This window comes from Merops nubicus, unplaced genomic scaffold (genome assembly GCF_000691845.1).
Source record: "Merops nubicus isolate BGI_N331 unplaced genomic scaffold, ASM69184v1 scaffold39494, whole genome shotgun sequence".
Taxonomy (NCBI): Eukaryota; Metazoa; Chordata; class Aves; order Coraciiformes; family Meropidae; genus Merops; species Merops nubicus.
The window spans coordinates 25,058-44,687 of NW_008605991.1; the positions used below are offsets into that span (position 1 = coordinate 25,058).

A 19,630-nucleotide genomic window follows, 5' to 3' on the forward strand; every position below is an offset into this window, starting at 1 on the left:
GTATGCATATGTAAATACACCTAGATAAATAGGTATGTAAGTATACACACACACATATTGTATATTTACAGCTACATGTATTTATATATTTACACATCTACAAACATGGAAAGTGAAAGCATATCAAGGGCAAAGCTCTAGCCCTGAGAAATGGTAACATTACTGTTGTCCATTCACTGCTGAGTGGTGACCTAAAGTAGATGCCTCTGTGCAGTAAAGACATCCAAACTCTCAGCAGGGAACACTCTCTGCAGCTGGCTTTTGCTGCAGCTTTTTGGAAGTTGGTGCTAATGTCCCTGCCTAAGCCCTGGCGTGTCAGTTAGTGACAGGAAGGGTGAAGATGAGGCCATATTCCAAGCTGTCTGGTCTCCTTCTCAGTGGTTCTGTGTACAGTCACAGCATCAAGTAACAACATGGTATGGCTTTTACTATCTGCTGTCAAAAACTAGGACATTCCATATAAAGGGAATAAATAGGTTTTGCTAATGAGAGTGGAAGATGGTCTCAGTTCTGTTGTTTATTCTCTGTGAATGCCTCCTAGTTACCTGGACATAACTGCTTCTACTTGCTATTGTGTGATCTGTTTAGACCACAGTCTGTGTGCCTTGCTATATGCTTGAATAGCGTTCAGTGCAAATCAAGTCTTAGCCTCACATGATAACACCAGTAACTGCTATAAAAAATTAAATGCATAGTTATAAGACACAGTTTGAGCTTCAACAGGACAAATATGACATAAAAATATAGATGAAGATGCTGCTGAGAATACAATTAGAAAATGGAAGGTCTAGAAAGAAAGATAAATATATATAAATAATGAGAAATAGAGTAATAGTTTCTTCTTTAAGGAGTCTATTTAATTTTTCTCCACCATAACTTTCACAAACTATTAAGAGGCATGCCAATCCTGCTCACGAAAATTATTAGCCATTTCTGTGAAACTTTCAGTTCGGTTATCTTTCCATTTTCCTGTTCATGTCCAATAGCTCCAACTCCTGAACCAAGAGAGACCAAACAATGCCTGTCTAAACAATTGACTTCAGTGGGAGTTTCACTATTGTCTTTAGTGATAATGGTATGAGACAATTTATAGAAAGTAATTTGCTGGACACAGTTTTGATTATTAATGAAAGTCATAGCTTAGTAGTGAAAATGGGATAATTTATATTTTTAACTAGTCATGTTTGGTAACAGAGGAGTCACATGAACGATGCCATGGCAACAGTAGTTGTAGTGAATGAAAGAAAAATCAGAATCTTGGTCTTCTTGCAAGTTTTTTTTTACTCTCTCTTCTACCAGAAAACAAATATAGTAAAAATATGAGAGACTTTATCTACTTACAGACACGTAGCTGGCATTAATGTAGTCAGATCCAGGAATACCAGCATCGGGCATCAGCTTTACTCTGTTGTTATTATCTATCATGGAAATAAAGTCTAGTTAACTAAAAGATTTGTTCAAAAACCATAGATGCATTTAACAAGTGTTCCTGGAGTGCCAGAAGTTAAAAAATGCTGTTATGGTTGCTAATCTAACAATATTTGACATGGTAGAACACTAATTACAAAGGGAATGTAACCACTTCCCTGTACTGTATCGTCATCCTTTAATGTTCCAGACATATTTTAATATAATACTTTTAAATTAAAATGGTGAATGCGCCAGAACCTCCAGTTTGACATATGTATGGGAGGATCCTCTGCCTAAATGTAGGGCCATGTACTTTAAGTCATATGCTGTTCTAGCACAGACAACCTCTGTGTGAATCAGACAGCAGGGTCAGGGGTCTGACAGTCTTTCCTGTATACTCGCTGTCCAGGTCACAGATATGAACCAGATCCTGGCACTTTTACATACCTTTACTTCTTTTACACAAGGCAAGCTCACTATTACAGAAAAAAAAAATATATATATTGAGGGTTTCCATTTTAAACCTACAATACGTATGCAGAAATGACAGAAAACCAGGAAAGTTGTCATATATGAATAAGTAAACACTGAAACCAAACATTCCACATTTTGGTGTTTGGTCCTCAACTTTATAAAAAAAAAAAGAATTCAAAGGTAAAGATTTATATTTCATTGTGTGTCATGAATATCAATTTTTAGTGATTGTAACTTAGAGTATGTCTTGAACAAGGCAGCAGATAGCAGGAACAGCTGCTCTGAAAAGTTAATAGCACAGAATGTAGCATTATTAACCAAGGAATGCCACGCTCCCCATCTCACATCACAGCTAATGCCTAAAATAATAATGACATTTCTTGTCTTATTAACTGAAAAATGAAGCAGTGTTGAGCACAGGGAGACAGACTCCCGTCTCCTGTGATACAATCTAGCCTTGGCTTATAAGTTATCATACAGTCACTCTGATCTTCTTTGGAACCTTTGCAGCACATGTACACATATCCTCAAGAAAGCACACCCAGGCTCCTGAGGTAGCTGAATGCACAAACATGTGGATTTTATATGTTTAAAACAATTACTTCTCACTAAAGGGGAAAAAAAAAAAAAAAAAAAAGAGGAAGAACGTTAAAGAGTTTGCTCTTTGTCTTGAATTACAAAGCTAAGAAACTACTGAAGCTACAGTGTCTTGCACCTGCATATTAGAGCTTGTGAGAGCAAGCTGAAACCTACTTGCAGATAAAAGTGTCTTTAAAAACATACAGTGAAAAGACAGATTACATGACAGAAAATTATTTCATAATGTGGACATGATTGTACTGCTATTTCAAAGGCAGATCAAACAAAAATACAGTTGCATTCCAAATATATGCTGCACTACTGAAGGTAGAGAGCAAAACGGAGGAGTTGATCAGTAAAAACATACATGGCTTTATGTTTGGGAAACGGTTCTTAGACCTGTTCCATGGCAGATCAGCATCAGTTGAAGCCAGGTCTTCCAGAAACTTGGGAAGTTCCTGTAGAGGAATAAATGTTTGTTGGCAAACCTTTGCATTTTATCTTACCAGGCTATAAGAAAAGTGACATAATGACCCAGTAAGAGGAAGACTACCTCAGTTCTGCAGCAGAGTGCGTTCCGAAGAACAGCTGGAAGCATTAGAGAACATTTTGCCTCACTGTCAACCCCAGTTACACCAGCAACGTTAGATGAAGCACTGCAGACGATGCTGTCAAGTTGAACAATTAAAGCTTACACGAACTTTCACCTTTACAAGTCTGGATAAAGCCAGCCTATCACCTTTTGCAGTTCTTCTCTGTCTTTTCATAAAGTCACATGCTTGGTTACCATGCCCTACTGACTCAGCCTGACTGGTGAATAATGCCTCTTCCTGACTGCTGCAGCTTGGGAGAGTTCTTGCCACAGCATGAGAACTGGTGAGAATTTAATTAGGTTGAGGCAACTGGCAATTAGCTATTGTTCACAGGACTGTTCATGAAAGGGGTGGGAAGAGTTATTTTGGGTTGTACTGCAGTTTCATAACTGGTCATTAGTTCTATTACTGAAGGGCAGAGTTGGAGAAATCGTCCATATTGAGGAATGTATTTGAAGGGGGTCTTTGCATACATAAATAGGTATAATCTCCAAAGCTGAGTAAAAGAGTGGAGACAACTTAATAATTTGTTAATGGAGAAATTTATTAATGTGATGACCTTTTAGTGGTGAAAAGAGAACAAAAAAATCAGAAAAATTAGATTTTAGCCAGAATTTCTAAGTTAATAACTATGTTAACTGTAATAGATTTTCCCTTTGTTTGACAAATGTTATATGCAAGTCTATTTGGACATCTAGCTAAAACACAGAGGAAGAGGTCTACTTTATCTACCAATTGCTTTGAATGAGTACAACACAGAATTTTGTCACTTGTGCTGAGTGATCCCTCCAAATTTTTCCTTTAATGTTACAATTACACTCTACATGAGCTACTTCCAAAAGGCAGGAGATAGCCCTACTACCAGATTCAGTGTCAATTATCTTCAAGTGTTCTTTTGCCTAAGTGTTTGAGACAGTTTGTCTTCTAGAAATAAAACTTAATGGTCAACTATTAGCAAATAAATAAATAAATAATGTTGAAAAATAGAAATAAGGGTGTGGTTTTTTTATTCTCATGTTTTTCTTTCATTGTGGATTCAAATATTTTGTCAATTTTATTTGATGTGTTCAGGTATTAAGAATAACTTAATATGAACATTAGCAAAAAGGGATAATTTAAAAACTGATGTAACAAACCAAGCCAAGAGTTCACTTAATCTGATACCCTATCTTGTACAATGGATAATGTGTGACATATAAAAGAGAGCTTAAAAGCCTTGAACTGAATTATATACAGTATTATGCCATGAGAAATTTCTTTCACCATCTGACATAAATAAGGACTACTTCACTTCTATAATTATATCCTGGATAATGTAACTGTAGGTGCTTCTGAACACGAGGGGAAAGATGGTTTCACAATGAAAACAAAGGACCTTCATACAAGGGACCTGACTTCTCTTCCTACCTCTGACACATATTTCCTTGGGGAAAGAATCAGGTGAAGAGTCGCAGAGAACAATCAGATGCTCATCTCCCTTTGAAAATTAACAGGGGACTGCATCCCATCCATGCCCTTCAAAATCTCTCTGAATGTTTCCTAGAGATGGAAAGTCTATGATTATGCCCCTTCCAAAAAGAGTTTCTGACTTAAAATCACCTTATAAAGAACGGCTGAATTTACATTTGTATCTGTATGTTAGTAAATTTTAAAACACAGTTAACAGACATGCAGTAAATACAAAACTAAATGGACTGTAACATACTGTAGAAAAATGTCTCTAAAGACACTCATTATTTTAAAGTTTTATCTTTAAATGAAACTCTGTCATACTCAACAATTCTTTTTTTTTTTTTACTTCTTCACTTCCCTCTGTCTTTTGTTTCAATATTTCCTCAGAAGTGTAAAGCCCCAGTCCTACAACTGAATCTAGAGAAAGATCTCTGTTCTCAGACACAGCTGAGTGACTTCTGTGCATTCCTGTCAGGATTCAATAGGAATGGTAAACTATAGCTAAGGGTGGAGATGTTAAAATTCTTCTCATTCAGAAAGCTGAAACTCTCCCACAAAATTTCTGTCCCTGAACTTTGTGTGAAGGAAAAACATAGACTAAATGCCTATGCCATTTTGCAGGTGTTGTGGGTCATGGGATCCCATACCATGTGCATGTCATGTGAACTTGAACCTGCCTCATTTGCCTCACTTCTCCAAGTCTGAGCTTGCCAGCTAACTAGTGAGGAAGCAGCACCGCTGTACAGCACTTAGTAGTAGAGAGGAAATAGAGAAGCAGATTATATTTTTGTAATGATGCTTCCATATCTGAACAAGCGCTCAAATGCCTTATACCTATTCTCTGCATCAGTATGGACTTCAGTCTAAATTATTATTTTCAGAACTGGGGAGAGACTATTTGGGTTCCTAATTCAATAACAATATGTCACAGAAACTGTATTTCTTTGCAGACTCAAAACTTTGAAATAATTAATTTACATTTTGTTTACTGCAGTATTTTATGGTACTGTGGTGACATTCAGAGGTATGTCACTGCTTTATTCATGAGCAGAGCTTATCGTAAAACACTTACAGAAGTATTTCTGTTTCATTAATTTGCCAGTTAGTAGAAAAACTTGACTTCCCAAAGGTATTGAGAGATACATGAATCATCTGGAAAGCTGGAAGTTTGAATACCAGCTAGGTGGTGTCCACCACAGGTTGTTGTGGCTCCACATGGTTTCTTTCAGCTTGTCTTTTCTGACAGGCTGTGGATACAGATCCATTCTCCCATAAACTCTTCTCACCACATTTACAGACAGGTCACATTCACACACAGACCCAGACTGAACCCTGGAGATCTTCAGGTACAGCAGCTTGGTCAGTCCAACAAATTAGATGAGATCAGAAATGTCCCTGCATTTCAAGACTAAATGAAATGGAAAGAGCCACATTTATGCTAGAAAACTCCAAAACAAGTTTGTTGTCTACAAACTGCCTATTGCAAATGATCCCCGGACTACTTTACCTATCAAAACATACCTTTAGAATTGTCCAGGAAGACTGCTAGCTGAAACAGTCCAAATTCAAGGCAAGGAATATACTAACACTTTATTAGTGTAAATTACCATATTCTCATGTCCAGTTCCTGGTACACTAGAATTTAGTAGTACAGGGACAGCAAGAGAGCCCAAGCAACCTCAGCACCATGCTTTTTTATGTGCCTCAGATATAACGGCCTGTGGATTTATAGCTTGACCTCATCTCTCCTACACACATTGTAGGATCCTTGAGTCACTTACATGGAACTAAAATGATGAACGTGGATGGAAACAATGTAGGTCATGAGGTCTGTTTATTTGCAGTGTGCATTGTCTGTTTCTGTGCATTGTCATTTCTGATAGTATTTCAAGTGCATTGTCAATCCTATTATTCATCTGATAAAGCAGGTGCTACAGACAGTATATTCTTATGGATGGAACCTACCCTGCAATTCTCCCTGCCCTTGGACAAGTCATCTGGGAAGATATCACTACACTCTGAAACATGGAAGATGAAGCTCAGAGAGAAAAAAAAAAAATGGAAACCCAAATGACATATAAAACTGTTGATTACAAGTGGACCATATAATTCAGTTCAATGAGGTGTCAGCTACTTGTATTTCTCTAAATTTGAAATGGTTTTCCAAGATTCTGAATTGATAAAACACCATTGTTTAAGTTTTAAGGCACTACAATGCTGTAGGGCTTAGCCATTGTGGGTCACACCTAACGAAAGTAATACTAGAAACTTTACAGTGATAAAAGTTAATATGTGAAAATGCTATTGCTATTAAAACTTTTCATCTGTTCAGTCATGCATAATATAACTATGAACACTCTTGTTCAAGTGAAATAACACTTTGCTCTTGGAAAAAAAGTTCTCCTTTCTTTATTGCTCAGAGAATTTTATGGTGCTTTTTATTATTAAATCCAGACCAATTTTACCTAAGGAGCATAACAAAAAGCTGTAGGAAATACCATTAATCTTTTCACACTTTTGATGATTTTCCCTCAGAGACTGAAATATTATAATCTAGCAGAAGAAACGCCAATTGTTGAGTCTTCATATTTGTTAACCCAACTGGTAAGTAATTCATGGTAAATATATAAATCCAAAATAATAAAGTCACTGGAGACTGACAAATTGGGGTTTTTTTGGGGGGCAAATGACTCTGTATAATAAAATTGATGGTGATAAAGATTCTGAAACAATGAGAAAAAATTGTTGAGAAAAAAAATATGATAGCAGTAAAAATGTTTAACAAAAACAGTGAAAATTTTGAGATTTAAATTCAAAAGTATATATGCACTATGTGTAATGTAATGTATATTTTGAAAGTTGGTCTCTTTTTAAACAGAAAGACAGGCTTACTCTGTTTATGTACTAGCTTAAGAAGGCGAAGGTTATTCACATGGAGTCTGTTCTCAAGAGCATGACATATTTGTAAAGGAACAAAAAGCAAAGTACCATGCACAATTTTTTTACTTTCCTCACTGAAACTTATGAACGAAAACCATTTCTGAGTTCCATGGCAGTATGACCAGGGTCTGAACATTTCACAGATAAATGTCAGCTGTATTTTGGGGGTCATCACCGCTCAGGAAAATGAACTTATTTAAAGCAGTTAAATATACCTCTATAAATGTTAGAAAAGAATATCTAAATAAACTGTTCTCAGGTAAACTACAGAGGCATTGCTATATATGTAAATGTATAAATATCATGGTGCTCTTGCAAAGATCGCTGTCGAAAGAAGACCATCCTCTGCTGACACTTTGGTGAATAATTCTGATCAGGTTGCAGTGTAGACTGCAGAATCCAAATCAGTGTAATATTACTTTCTAAACAATCAACCTGGTAATTGGGTATTGATTATCAAGGCCAGAGTCCTTCATGGCCTTGCCTGCTTAAAATGGACATGAAATGTGACACATGAAACGACCGAAGGTCTTGCAATGTTGTGACAACTGCTAGCAACATACCGAAAATTCTTCCTGAAACTTTAGGTTGTTGTTTGTGCAAAGCTCTTCAACATGTTGTAGGAAGGATTTCTTGCTTATTGGCCTGAAAGTAATGACAGAAGAATTAGAATCCTACAAGGAATTTCTTTGTTGTTCTTTTTATTCTTATTTAACTGCAGTTTATTAATAAACAATGCTTTACAGTTCAATAGAAGCTCATACTTGCAGGCAGAATATTATAAACTGCTTACAGCCTGCTTATTTGGTTTGTTCTCAGTCACTTGAAATAGAAGAATTTTCTCCCCTTGTTGTTCCCCCTCACCACACTTTTAATGTTGCTAACAGCAGTACTGTAGGGTAGGATTGTTTTTATAGGTGATAGCATTCCAAAGCAAGGGTTTGGCACGAATGGAAATCTGTAAAGTTATCATTGCATTCTGAAGTACATAATACTTCTTTGTTGCACAGAAAACATTTTAGACATTGCAAGGTTTTAGACCTATAAAATATTGCAGTGACCTCATTCTCATAATGACATGGTTTTTAAACCCCGAGGAGTTTAAATATCCCTGTATTACTTCCCAAGCTAAAACACAGACATGCAAGCTTCACCCCAGAGAGAGAGAAAGCATTTCTCCTGTTACCATGCAATTAGTCATGCTTTTATGATTTATACGCAGCTTGGAGTTTTTTTCTAATAAACACAGAGGAAGAAACCACACATTGAGACTCACCAACAAGCACAATATAAAAATCTTTAATCAACTTACTTGATGGATTTTCTATAACTAAGTAACCTGCAACAGAGACTTTTGTTAAATGTAGCAAGCTGAGAGTTAACCAATATCGTGCATGTTAATAGGTTCTAGATGAAATACTGAAGTAACTAAAGAACTAGATTTATTAATTTCATGGATTCAGATACTAATATATGTCAGATATCTTGGGCGATTGTCTTGCTTAGGTTTCTTATCTCAGGTATTGGCAGATATGGATATGGTAGTCAGAGTTTCTATCATTCTCTTCAGGGCTCATATGCCCTGGGAAATCCATACTTCCAGCACACCACTTCATATACATTGCCAGGCTTTGTTTTACACTAGGTACTTACTCAATATCACTTTTCTAAGGGCTGTTTCAGTGTGTAAGGGTAGGATTCATCTGACTGAATACAGACACCTATTTCTGAGCCAGTCAGTCTAGATTCCTTTTATAATCAGTGAAGAGAAATTAGTGTGATCTCATCTTATTTTAAGCAGATATCTAAAATAAATCACAGATGAACCATGCTATTGCTGTGCCTCTATAGAAACTAAAGAGCTCTGGCTGCTTTTCTAAAGATTGTTAAAATGAGTGCCTGTTTTCGTGCTCATTTTTAAATGTTCACTGTAGTGCATGGTGATTTTAAACACTGTGCTATATATTAAATCTTTAACTTGATCTCACAGCAGTTTCATGAAGATGTCACGTGAGCATCTATAAACAGGGGACTTTCAGATGGCCTTGAAACTTGGTCACCGTCATCACTTCTGAACCCATTTTAAGAATATCTAAGCCTTACAGATTTAGAAGCCAGATTTTGGGCACTTAGACTCACAAAGCTTGTCTAAAAGACCAAGACAAAAAATTTTGAAGCAATACAGTTTAGAAGATAAATTGCCCCTTCAAAAAACATCAAAGCACACCTTTTATGGGCTTTGTCTCTCCAAAAAGCATACATTCTTACATACAAATATTACAAAAACTATTCTATAGTGCGAATATAATATTGCTGCTGTAATATTAATAGAAAAGACAACAATTTGCTTTAAAAATACTTGTGTATGAAGTTGTCCTTAAACATTTGAATTTTAAATTAGGTAATAAAATGAGATTAATAGAGTTGCTGAATCATTTATTATTAAGCATCAGAGAAGTTAATTTCAAAGCTACAAAAGATGCCTTTGTGGTACATACTTTGTTATGACAGTTCTCTTCAAACAAAGTAAACTGGCTATGAAAGCTTTGGGTCAATCTCACGGGAGTAAAAAGCATAAGAATCCACAGAAAAAGGCTCAGACTCCAAATGTTTACCAGGATAACTGAAGCAGAGCTTTAGAATTAAAAGAAAGCAATAAGATGACAAAGCATGCAACTCTATTTATTTGGGATGTTTAAAAAACTAGCTATTGCTTATTGTATCACTTATGTTGTTTGCATTACATGGCAGATGAAACTCCTGTCTAGTAATATTGGCAACATTATAGAGCTAAAGTTTCCTGAAGAAAAAGTACTCTTAATAGCAGTGCCAAGCTACTGCATGCAAATATATTTATCTTTGGGCAGAAAGTAAAATTTTTAGGCCTTTTTTTCAGGGCAAAAATCTAAGCAGTCTTTGCAAAGAAATGACACATTTTTTTTCTTCAAATTAATCTTCATCATGGAACAACAGAAAAAAAATCACCTCCTTGTTGACATCCCAGGAATTTTTTTAATATTGTTGGCTTTCCTCCCCTCAAACTGATAGCAGTTAGGGGCTTACTGCACACAACTTGCAGTTAGTAAATGCAGTTTAGTCATTAGGAAATAAAAGTTTTATCTCTGCAGTACATAAGCAACCTGAGTATGTCATTTGGTGCTTCAGTGCTAAAGGTACTTGGATCCAATAGCAAAGAACACAGGAGACAAGCAGCACTATCAACAACACCTTACTCAACAATATTTCCTTCTTTTACTTTCACTGAAAGCAGGGAAGCAAAACACTGGAATACCTCAGCAAATGAACTACACACTTACTGTTACATATATTGCTTTCTAGTTAATTTTTAACATTAATAACAGGTGATTCTTTCTAAAGGCATAATTGTATGTTCTCTTTCACAAGCAGTAAACATTTTTAAAGAAGTGAGGCACCTACACATTGAAACTTGCATCTGTCTTTAGGCATTTAAGTGAAGAACTTGATTTTCAGACCTATTGAATCCTCACAATTCTGCTGGTAGCAAATGCACATTATAGTGGCTTGGCAGGTCTGAAAATAAGATGATGTGATGTAAATGTTGATATGGAAATGAATGTCTAACTTTTCTGGCAAAGACGTTGATTGTATCATGTAAGAGTCTTCAGAAGGGATGAATTCTGTATTCTCACTAAACACTTAGAGCTTTGCCTAGTTTCAGCATCCTCAAGTTTCAAAAATTTAGTATTTTTTCCAACTCGCTTGACTTGGAATATGTATAATCTTACAGTATTTCATCAGTGAAAAATCCTCATCTACCTGTAATTTCTTTCTACACATTTCTAAGTCTTCTGTATAAAACATAAGAATATAGATATCACTAGATCTCGATGAGCACAATTTAGAATCAAACCATGAAGTTGCAAATTTCCCTCTTTCAGCTGGACAATTCCAGATTCCCACTTGTCTGACTTTGAAACTAGGAAAGAAAAACATTCTCCAAGATAAAGAATGCCTTATTGCCTTAAGTCTGATTTCCTTTTAAAACAGTGTATTGTTTCATGTGTGGGATTTTTTTGAAGTCTATCAAAAATCTGAATCCCACTCAGATTACTTATGATAGAGCTAGAAAGAAGCCATTTATTTGTGTTGGCAGTGGTAACTGAAGACCATATTGTCACACAGACTTGGCTTTCTCTCTGGGTCAATCATCTGAAATCCACAGGGAATTAAAACTTCGTCCAAATAGAAAAAGTAGAAATGAGTATATAGGCAAAAGGCTTAACTCATAAGCACCACTGACCAATGGAGGAACTAATTTTTAGCAAGTTAATTGAAAGCAATATGGAACTTAACCCTTCCTAAATATTAAAGGCCTAAGGAAAGAGAACAAATAGTCATTTCTTCCATTGTACGAGGACACGTACATTCATAAACCTTGCACTCTGGGGACAAAAAGCTCAGGAAGCCTGTTCTTGATGGTTGATTACTAAAGGGAGACTTGAAGAAAAAGGAAAGGCAGGAGCCATGCCTATCCTCACTCACAGAGTAAAGAAACAGACTAGTCTAGAGAAAGTAATGTGTGTGCAGAAGTGTTACCTCAAATATAGAAACTACTGAATGCAAAATATATACGAAAGGTGAGATCAGACAATCATTTTGTATACAATATTTTCCATAAAGAGTTGTAATTACTTGGTATTTACAAGGGTTACAGTGTCTGTAATTCATAGATATTTCTTCTGAATTTGTGCTCCATTTGCTTGACAAGCTGTTTCATGGAGAATGAAACAAAAGCCTTAAAGCATCCACCACAAGGTGCAAATCCTCAAGGAAGGATTTTAAGAAAGCGGGACCTGGGTGGCTTTATCCTGGCTTCAGAAAACATGGCTAGAGTGCCAGAAAAGCCTTCTCCTAGGTGAGCACCTGCAACAGGGAAGGGTCACTTGTCTCTCACCAAACCTAGTGTGCCCTAAAAATTTAGTAACAGAATCTATTCACAGCAGATGCATGTCTGCTTTGAAAGGTGACTTCCCAAACCCTATGGACATGTTACATAATTAATGAGATGCCCCAGTGTATGTATATTCAGTGTGCCCAATGAAGTGATGTTTATTCCAGTTTAGACTAATGGGCTATATATATGTTTTAACCATGGGTCGGTTTTTTCTGTTATTGCCTGTCTCATACCATCATGGAGATCAACATATGCCCCTTCAAAGTCAGCATTTTGGCCTCATAAAACAAATCTCATTTTCCACTGAATTCAATAGGACTTTATTCCCTGCAAACCCTCTGAAACCACATCCTACTAATTAAATGTCCAGCAAAGACTTGCTGAGAGATGATGTACTAGTTACTATTAGTAATTTTCAGACACTGAAGTTTTTCAAGATTTTTTTTTTTTTCTGATGACAATTATGTTAAAATACTACTTCTGGGAACTGGGATTTGCCATGAATTTTCTGATTTGAAAAAAATGTAGACCCCCCCAAAAAGTTTCAAATTGCCAAAATGGGACATTTGGCACTTTTAAATTTCATGGGGTTTCTACTTAAACTGACTTTCATAATACAAAATAATTAATACTAAAAAAGTCATTAAAATGCGTGAAATAAAATGTTTTGATTAACCTACACTGAACATTCAATGAGTTTTGGTTCATTAAACTTTTGAAGCTCTTGAATTTTTGATCTGGTAAGAATGGTAGAAAATATTTCCACTCATAATGTTACAGAACAGAAAAACCTTTTCTTGTTTCTTTTTATTTCTCATGTGATAACAACTACACAAATTTTCTGAGCATATGAGCTGAGATCATAGGCCACGATCCAGTAAGTATGAGAGAATGTCTGAAGAAACAATGTGTGAGAGGCAGTCAAGAGGGATCTCACAGAGCAGGCTAGGGTATCTTGATTCTGTGGATGAACTGTGTCAGCCATAAGTCCATGCCTTTACTGATTTATAGTAGCTAACATGATTAATAACATACTGGGTGAGAAATGACAAAGCACCTGGTTTCCAAAGCATCTTCTTCAAATGGGCACTGAATGGGATGGTTAGTAGATACAGGGGGAAAAAAAAAAAGATAATAAACAGTACTGCTCTTTTATTACCTTATATTTTCACTCAAACTCCCTGTCAACCTTTCAGGGTAGAAATATACTTGGGTGGACCAGATTTCAGCTGATTTACAGCTGTCCAACAAACAACTAAGCCAGCCTGGAAAAGGAGCATGCCCCTCTATATTTTCCTCACATGATTACAAGACGCCATGCACTGAAAGCAGCATTCTGCAGCACAGCAAGCTTTGCAAACACAGCTGACATAACTGACTACAGGCAGCCAACGCATGGCAGTAGGTTATGCAGATACAGTCCCATTCCAAAAATGCCGGAAAAATTTGTGAGGGTTACACTGCAGTCACCAACATTTAATACAATTTGACATGCTAACATGTCACTGCTTTAACCACAAATCACGAGAACGATAAGGACAACACAAGAACTGGGACTTTGATTGACTTCTACATAACTATTCCCCAAAGGCAACAGGTGAAAAAGGTCTTTCATGCTGTAACTGTGGACTTCTAAGACAGGCAGGAAAAATATTTTAAACATTAGGTTTGGCAGTAAGCTGCCTTGATGCATGCTGCCATACTTCTGCCAGCTTCTTGATATAACTCTTCTTTACCAGGAAAGATGTATCTATATGAAAGACAGTATTAGAGGCACCTAAAATATCCCTTTTGGTCACATTGATATGACCAGAACAGAATATTAAACATATTGAAACTGTCTTTAAAACATAAAAAAAAAAAAAAAAAAAAAGTTGTATTAAACTAAAAAGTTTTGAGCAGATAAAGGATATCCTGCTCCCCGGTATTATGTGTACACTATGTATGGGACCTAGCAGTGTCCCATAGAACATTTACTGACTTCCAGCTGAAAAGGTGGCACAAAGTCTTTCCTGAGGAACTCTCAGTTAGTGTCTGCACTTCAAAATTCAACAGTTTGTCATAATGTCCAACAAAGGGCCTGTGCAAGGAGGCTGCTGTAGCTTCAGTGCTGCTACTGTTTGAAAAATAATCCAAATTTAACAGCTGCATCATGTACCTTACAGGAATGGCAGAAGAAGAGTCTTTGCTTTTGGCCATTAAAGGAGTGGGGAAGAAGGAAAGAGAAAAATACAGAGGGAAGAACATGACAAATTGCAAATTAATACGTAAGACTGACATTAAAATAGGGGTGATGTCACTAAACTGCTGAAGCACTATTCAGTAAAGGCCTTGCTGTGCATAAAGCACATAATGACATGCATGGAAGTATGACACATAGTTTGCAATTAGTCTGTAGAGTTTGAGACTGTACAAATCTAAACCACACAAAATTTAGATGGAAAAGTGGCAGACTAGTACTCTGCAAACTGATAAAGGATTCTATTGCCTGGATACGTTGCTGAGATTGCAGCGACGTGGTACAAAACAGCTTCAGTCTGAGCAGAAAAGACAGTTGAGAAAAAAAGAGAAATTTTCTTGCATACATACTTTCTGGCTGCCAAAGGAAAGAAACAGCATGTTTCTTATGTCACATTTGTGTAACATTTGCTTCAAGGATAGGTTGCATAGATCAGTGCTACATTGCTATAATGTGTTATAATTACCATATAAAAAATTGCCCTGATTTATTTTAAAACAGTTGCGCAAATGTTGTATCTTAAAATTAGGGACTAAAAAGTAACATGATTTCATGATGACAGATACCACTGTTTGTCATTAGCATAGCTGCAAAGATAGACATTTAAATTTGATTAACTGTATCATTCAGTGTAGTATGGTAGCACACAGGTTAAGAGAACAGAATGGAAAACACACCACATTGCTTCAATAATACAAAAACTTACTGGATGACAAATATCTCCTTGCGTCTAAAGAAAAATGAAGAGTATCTGGAAGTAAAATCCATTAACACTTTAGTATATAAACACAATTAATACTATTCTTATTCAGCTAACAGTTTGGAAACAAGGCCATTTTGAACCTCCTCGAGACAATTTATACAAGTCAGTTATCACAGTGCACTGGCAGTGGCTCTGTCTTCAGAGAATGTTTTCCACTGTTACTGGCAGGGACTAAACCACGCTCAGTCAGATGAATGACTGGTGTCCCACACCAAACATACCACATCCATTACATCAACGATTGCCAGATGACTCGTAGTATGTTTTCTCATCTGTTACAAGCAGCCATTGCTGTGTGCACTGTCTTGAACAAGTTTGTACATGCAGTGAGCTTGCTCTGTACCACACACATAGACGTACACACACTCAAACAAAACAGGTCAACATCTACAACCTTTCATCTTCCAGCTATTCCTAGGCTGCAACAGTAGGATGCCTGACTGCTAGGGCAAGACTATTTTAGGCTTCTCATCTTTAAGGAGACTGCCTACCACAGCGTCTAATCTGTGACACAGCAGGGAAAATACAGGCAGGTGAAGGATGTTCACCGAACATTTCTAACTCAGTTGGACATCATATATTATTGAGAATGATAATTATATTTATTCAGTGAATAATATCCATATTTCTGGTGGTTTAGAAAGAGCAGTTTTCCTTCTGAAAAATACCTGACAAGATTCTTTGTGGGACAGAAAGTACGAATAACCTGGAATTGCTGCATGCACCTTAAAGGAGCAGATGTCAGGATAGCCAGTGTGCTGAGCTCCACAGAAACCCAGATGTTACGCAAATCTCTTTGTGGGATAAACAAAAAAAATATGTTCACAATGTCAATTGAAAATGACAGATTTGTTCTCAAATTAGTTGACCAGGACTTCTGGGAGTTTGACTCTTCCAAAATGCTTATGTAGGTTTGTAGTCTACATAAAACACTGGGCCACCCAAAAAAATTCAGAAATTCTGCATGTTTAAAAATACGTAGCTCTTTTTTGCTAACACAATTAAACAGTGATTTGCACTTAGATCCTTATCTCGTTGTAAAAAGAGCTGAAGATTAAGTGATTTTCTAAAAGCTAGTGAGAAGTGTCTTGAGGATGGAGGTCATTCTTTGAAAGAGGATCTCAGTGACCTGTGTAAATAAGAACACCACAAACACTTCCAAACAAGCAAAGGTCAGAAAGGGGTCATGGCTACAGCCCCTTTGGACTACTGTTTTGCCTAAGGAGTACGCTTACCGTGTAAATCTTTCATCCTTCAGCTCCAGGTCTGCCACTGTGATCAACTGATCCAGTTTGAACTTAGTGTCAATAATTTCAGCATCTCGTGGGGAGTATGTGCCTCCCTCTTTTTGCTTTTGCCGAATTCTAAACAGAAAATAATAGTGAAAAATAAATGTACAAAAGATTTAAGGATGCATATGTCAATACTTTGATTAGACAGGCTAAAACTGAAAATGGTTGCTGGGAATCCTTCCTTGGCTTTTATTCTGCTCTCCCAACAGCACGATTTAGTCAAATCGGGCAGTTACATTGTCTAAAATTCTTTATGTGTGAGACTCCAATCTACTTCACTGATAAATTTATTAATAAGACAGAAAACTAAATTTGAAGTATTTACTTCACATCAAGTCACCAATAGGTTCAGCCATCATGCTAACCTCAGGCAGCTGATATTCTAATCTATATCCTCAAATCAATAGAGAAATTGGTCTAAAAGGGTAAGACGGGCTCTGATTTATCTTATGGAGAAGCTGTCTTTCCTCCTTCCACTGTGGATGTTACCCTCACAAAACTAAACCCTTTGTGAGTCGCTCCCTCAGTTTGTACACGAACCAACCAGTCAGCAACCACCCACCACCACAAAAAAAAAAAAAAAAAAAAAAAAAAAAAAAAAAAAAAAAAAAAGACATTGCAATACTTCTTGAAATGGCCAATTGGTTGCATTTATAGGACTGTTTCAACTCTTCTTTACAACATTATTGAGTGCTTGCAAACACAGTACGGCAGGCATAAATAAATCTCACCTTGCAAAAGCATATACTGCTCCCACCAGAATAACCACTGAAAGTATACACAAAGTAACAGCAAGGATAACTTCTACAGATCTTCCTGACAGTCCTTCACCTGCAATAAAAAGTGGAAATATAGTATTTAATAGATTCATTACAATTTTAACATTTCTAACAGGGTAAAATCAGGGAGCGATGAGAGAAAGACACTCTTCTCTCCGTACAACTGCATCTGTTTTGTGTCATTCAAAGAGCTGCTTGGGAAAGAAAAATGCAACAAAACCAGAAACAATTTATGCAAAGGTTCCTAAGCATTGCTGGCTTATGTAATACATAATGCTAACAGTATAAGTCTACAGCTTTTTGTGCAGTCATCCCCTGCTGCTTTTCTGTTTTACCTGTTAAACAGGTCGAGGTAGGTCTACACTGTAGCAACATCCATCTGAACACTAGCGTGAGCTGAGCTTCAGTCTCTGTGCCTCTAAGAACAGACACACTGCTTTAACAGCTAGAAGTAATCAAGCTCCAGAAGTGGAAAAGGACGAGCCACAACTCTGAAGCCATGAGGCTCGCAGCCATCACTCACAGGCACGAAATAAAAGATGCTGTTTTGGAGATACTCTCCTCAGGGTGCCGAAGGAACCCACCTCATGATCAGATGTTGGAAGTGTCAGAAAAATGCAAATTTCGTGATTACTACAAAATAAGATAATTGAGTTAAAATTAAAATGCAAATCTTATTTCAGGCAGCATAAATTTCTTCTTAAAAGATGCCGGTTTTAGAAGTGGAATAGAAGTAGTTGGTCACAGTTACCTAACAGCTACTGATCTTTCTGGTATGTTTTCTGGGTTATGCTTCTAGAGGAAGTCTGAAGTTCATATAACCAAAGCATGTTCTTTAAGGAAACACTTGGGCAAGATTCCTCAGGTTATGTGTCTGAAGAGAAAATGTGTCTGAAAAAATCTAACTTCCTTTATTCACTTAAGATGCCATTGGTAATGGCACTGCCAGTGCTGTATTTTCCGGGCTACTCAACTGCAGTAATTGCATCACTTGTGGTGTATCAGCTTGATGTTGCTTGCACAACACTTGGAAGAGAACATAAAAGCAACTTTTAATTCTCTCTTCCACTTAAGTTTTGTTTCTTGCTGGTAGCATCTGAAATTAAGAAGTTAAGGCCATACATGAGTTTGCTGTAGTGCCCATTTTAAAAGTAGTGCTTGACATTAAGCTTTGGCACAGAAGGTACCAAATGGATATGAGGAGCCACGGATGTCTGAGTCATTTATCAGGTCTTATTTTTTTTTCCCATTATCTTTTATTCAGCATACAAACAGATGTTGTTTCTTTATGATCTACACCAAAAGAGAATGTATCACAAGTGTTCAACAATACAGAAGTGAATGAATTACGCTATCTGCCTGCCACTGAAGCATGATTCCTGTAAGCACTGCAGACTTTTCTGTTAGAAAGGAGGAAGCTACCCAGAGGACTGGATGCAGCTGGACACATTTCTAGTAGACTTGTTTTCCGTGATTGGATACACTGTCTTTCCCTTACTGGGCAATCTATTTGCTTCAATGGCTGAGAAATTTTAAACTCGGAACATATAAAGATAACTTTTGTGTTGCACTATCCTAAACATTCAGGGCTAAAGAAATAGTGCCAGATCCTTTCAGAATATTCAGGTAGTGAATTAGCATTTCAGGTTCTTCAGTATCAGATCATGTAACGAAATTCTTACATAGATTAGATGAACAAGGGAGCTCATATCACAGAAGATGAATGCCAAAAGAAAAATATGTGCCCACTAAGATTCTTCTGGGTATTCATCAAGTTGTCTTGGGATCCCTTTTCAGAAAGTCAGGGCTAATGCTTAGCTAAGTAAGTTTTGACTTACTAAAGTATTAAAAGAACTTAAAGATCTTATTGTGGTCTGCTGTGACAGTTCTCATTCCCAGTTTTGGGGGTAGATCAACACTGAAATGGAGGCATTTATGCTGGGTCTAAGACCCCACAACAGACAGCCAATTGGCCAGTGACATCAGAACCAAATGGATTCTATTAAACAATATTAATTTATTAATTAATATAGAGCTTCATCTATACATAAAGGATAAAGGGTTATGTCCTCAGATGAGGTGTCACTAGACAGAATGATCTGCAGCCAAGAGATTTCCTACACTGGGCTTACTGGCATAGAACCATAGAATCATAAAATAGTTTAGGTTGGAA

At 36.7% G+C, this 19,630-nt stretch overlaps 1 protein-coding gene across 1 annotated transcript in view; it reads right to left on the reverse strand.

Annotated features, from left to right (window-relative positions):
* The window catches only part of PTPRQ (protein tyrosine phosphatase, receptor type, Q), a gene marked incomplete at its 5' end in the record, with an annotated part of 79,822 nt that overhangs the window by 10,381 nt on the left and 49,811 nt on the right, over positions 1-19,630 (reverse strand). The window contains 7 exons of the mRNA XM_008939478.1: positions 1,342-1,418; positions 2,831-2,921; positions 8,012-8,093; positions 8,761-8,787; positions 15,330-15,374; positions 16,622-16,750; positions 17,410-17,509. Coding sequence (XP_008937726.1) covers positions 1,342-1,418; positions 2,831-2,921; positions 8,012-8,093; positions 8,761-8,787; positions 15,330-15,374; positions 16,622-16,750; positions 17,410-17,509 — 551 coding nt within the window. The remainder of the gene's footprint in view (positions 1-1,341; positions 1,419-2,830; positions 2,922-8,011; positions 8,094-8,760; positions 8,788-15,329; positions 15,375-16,621; positions 16,751-17,409; positions 17,510-19,630) is intronic.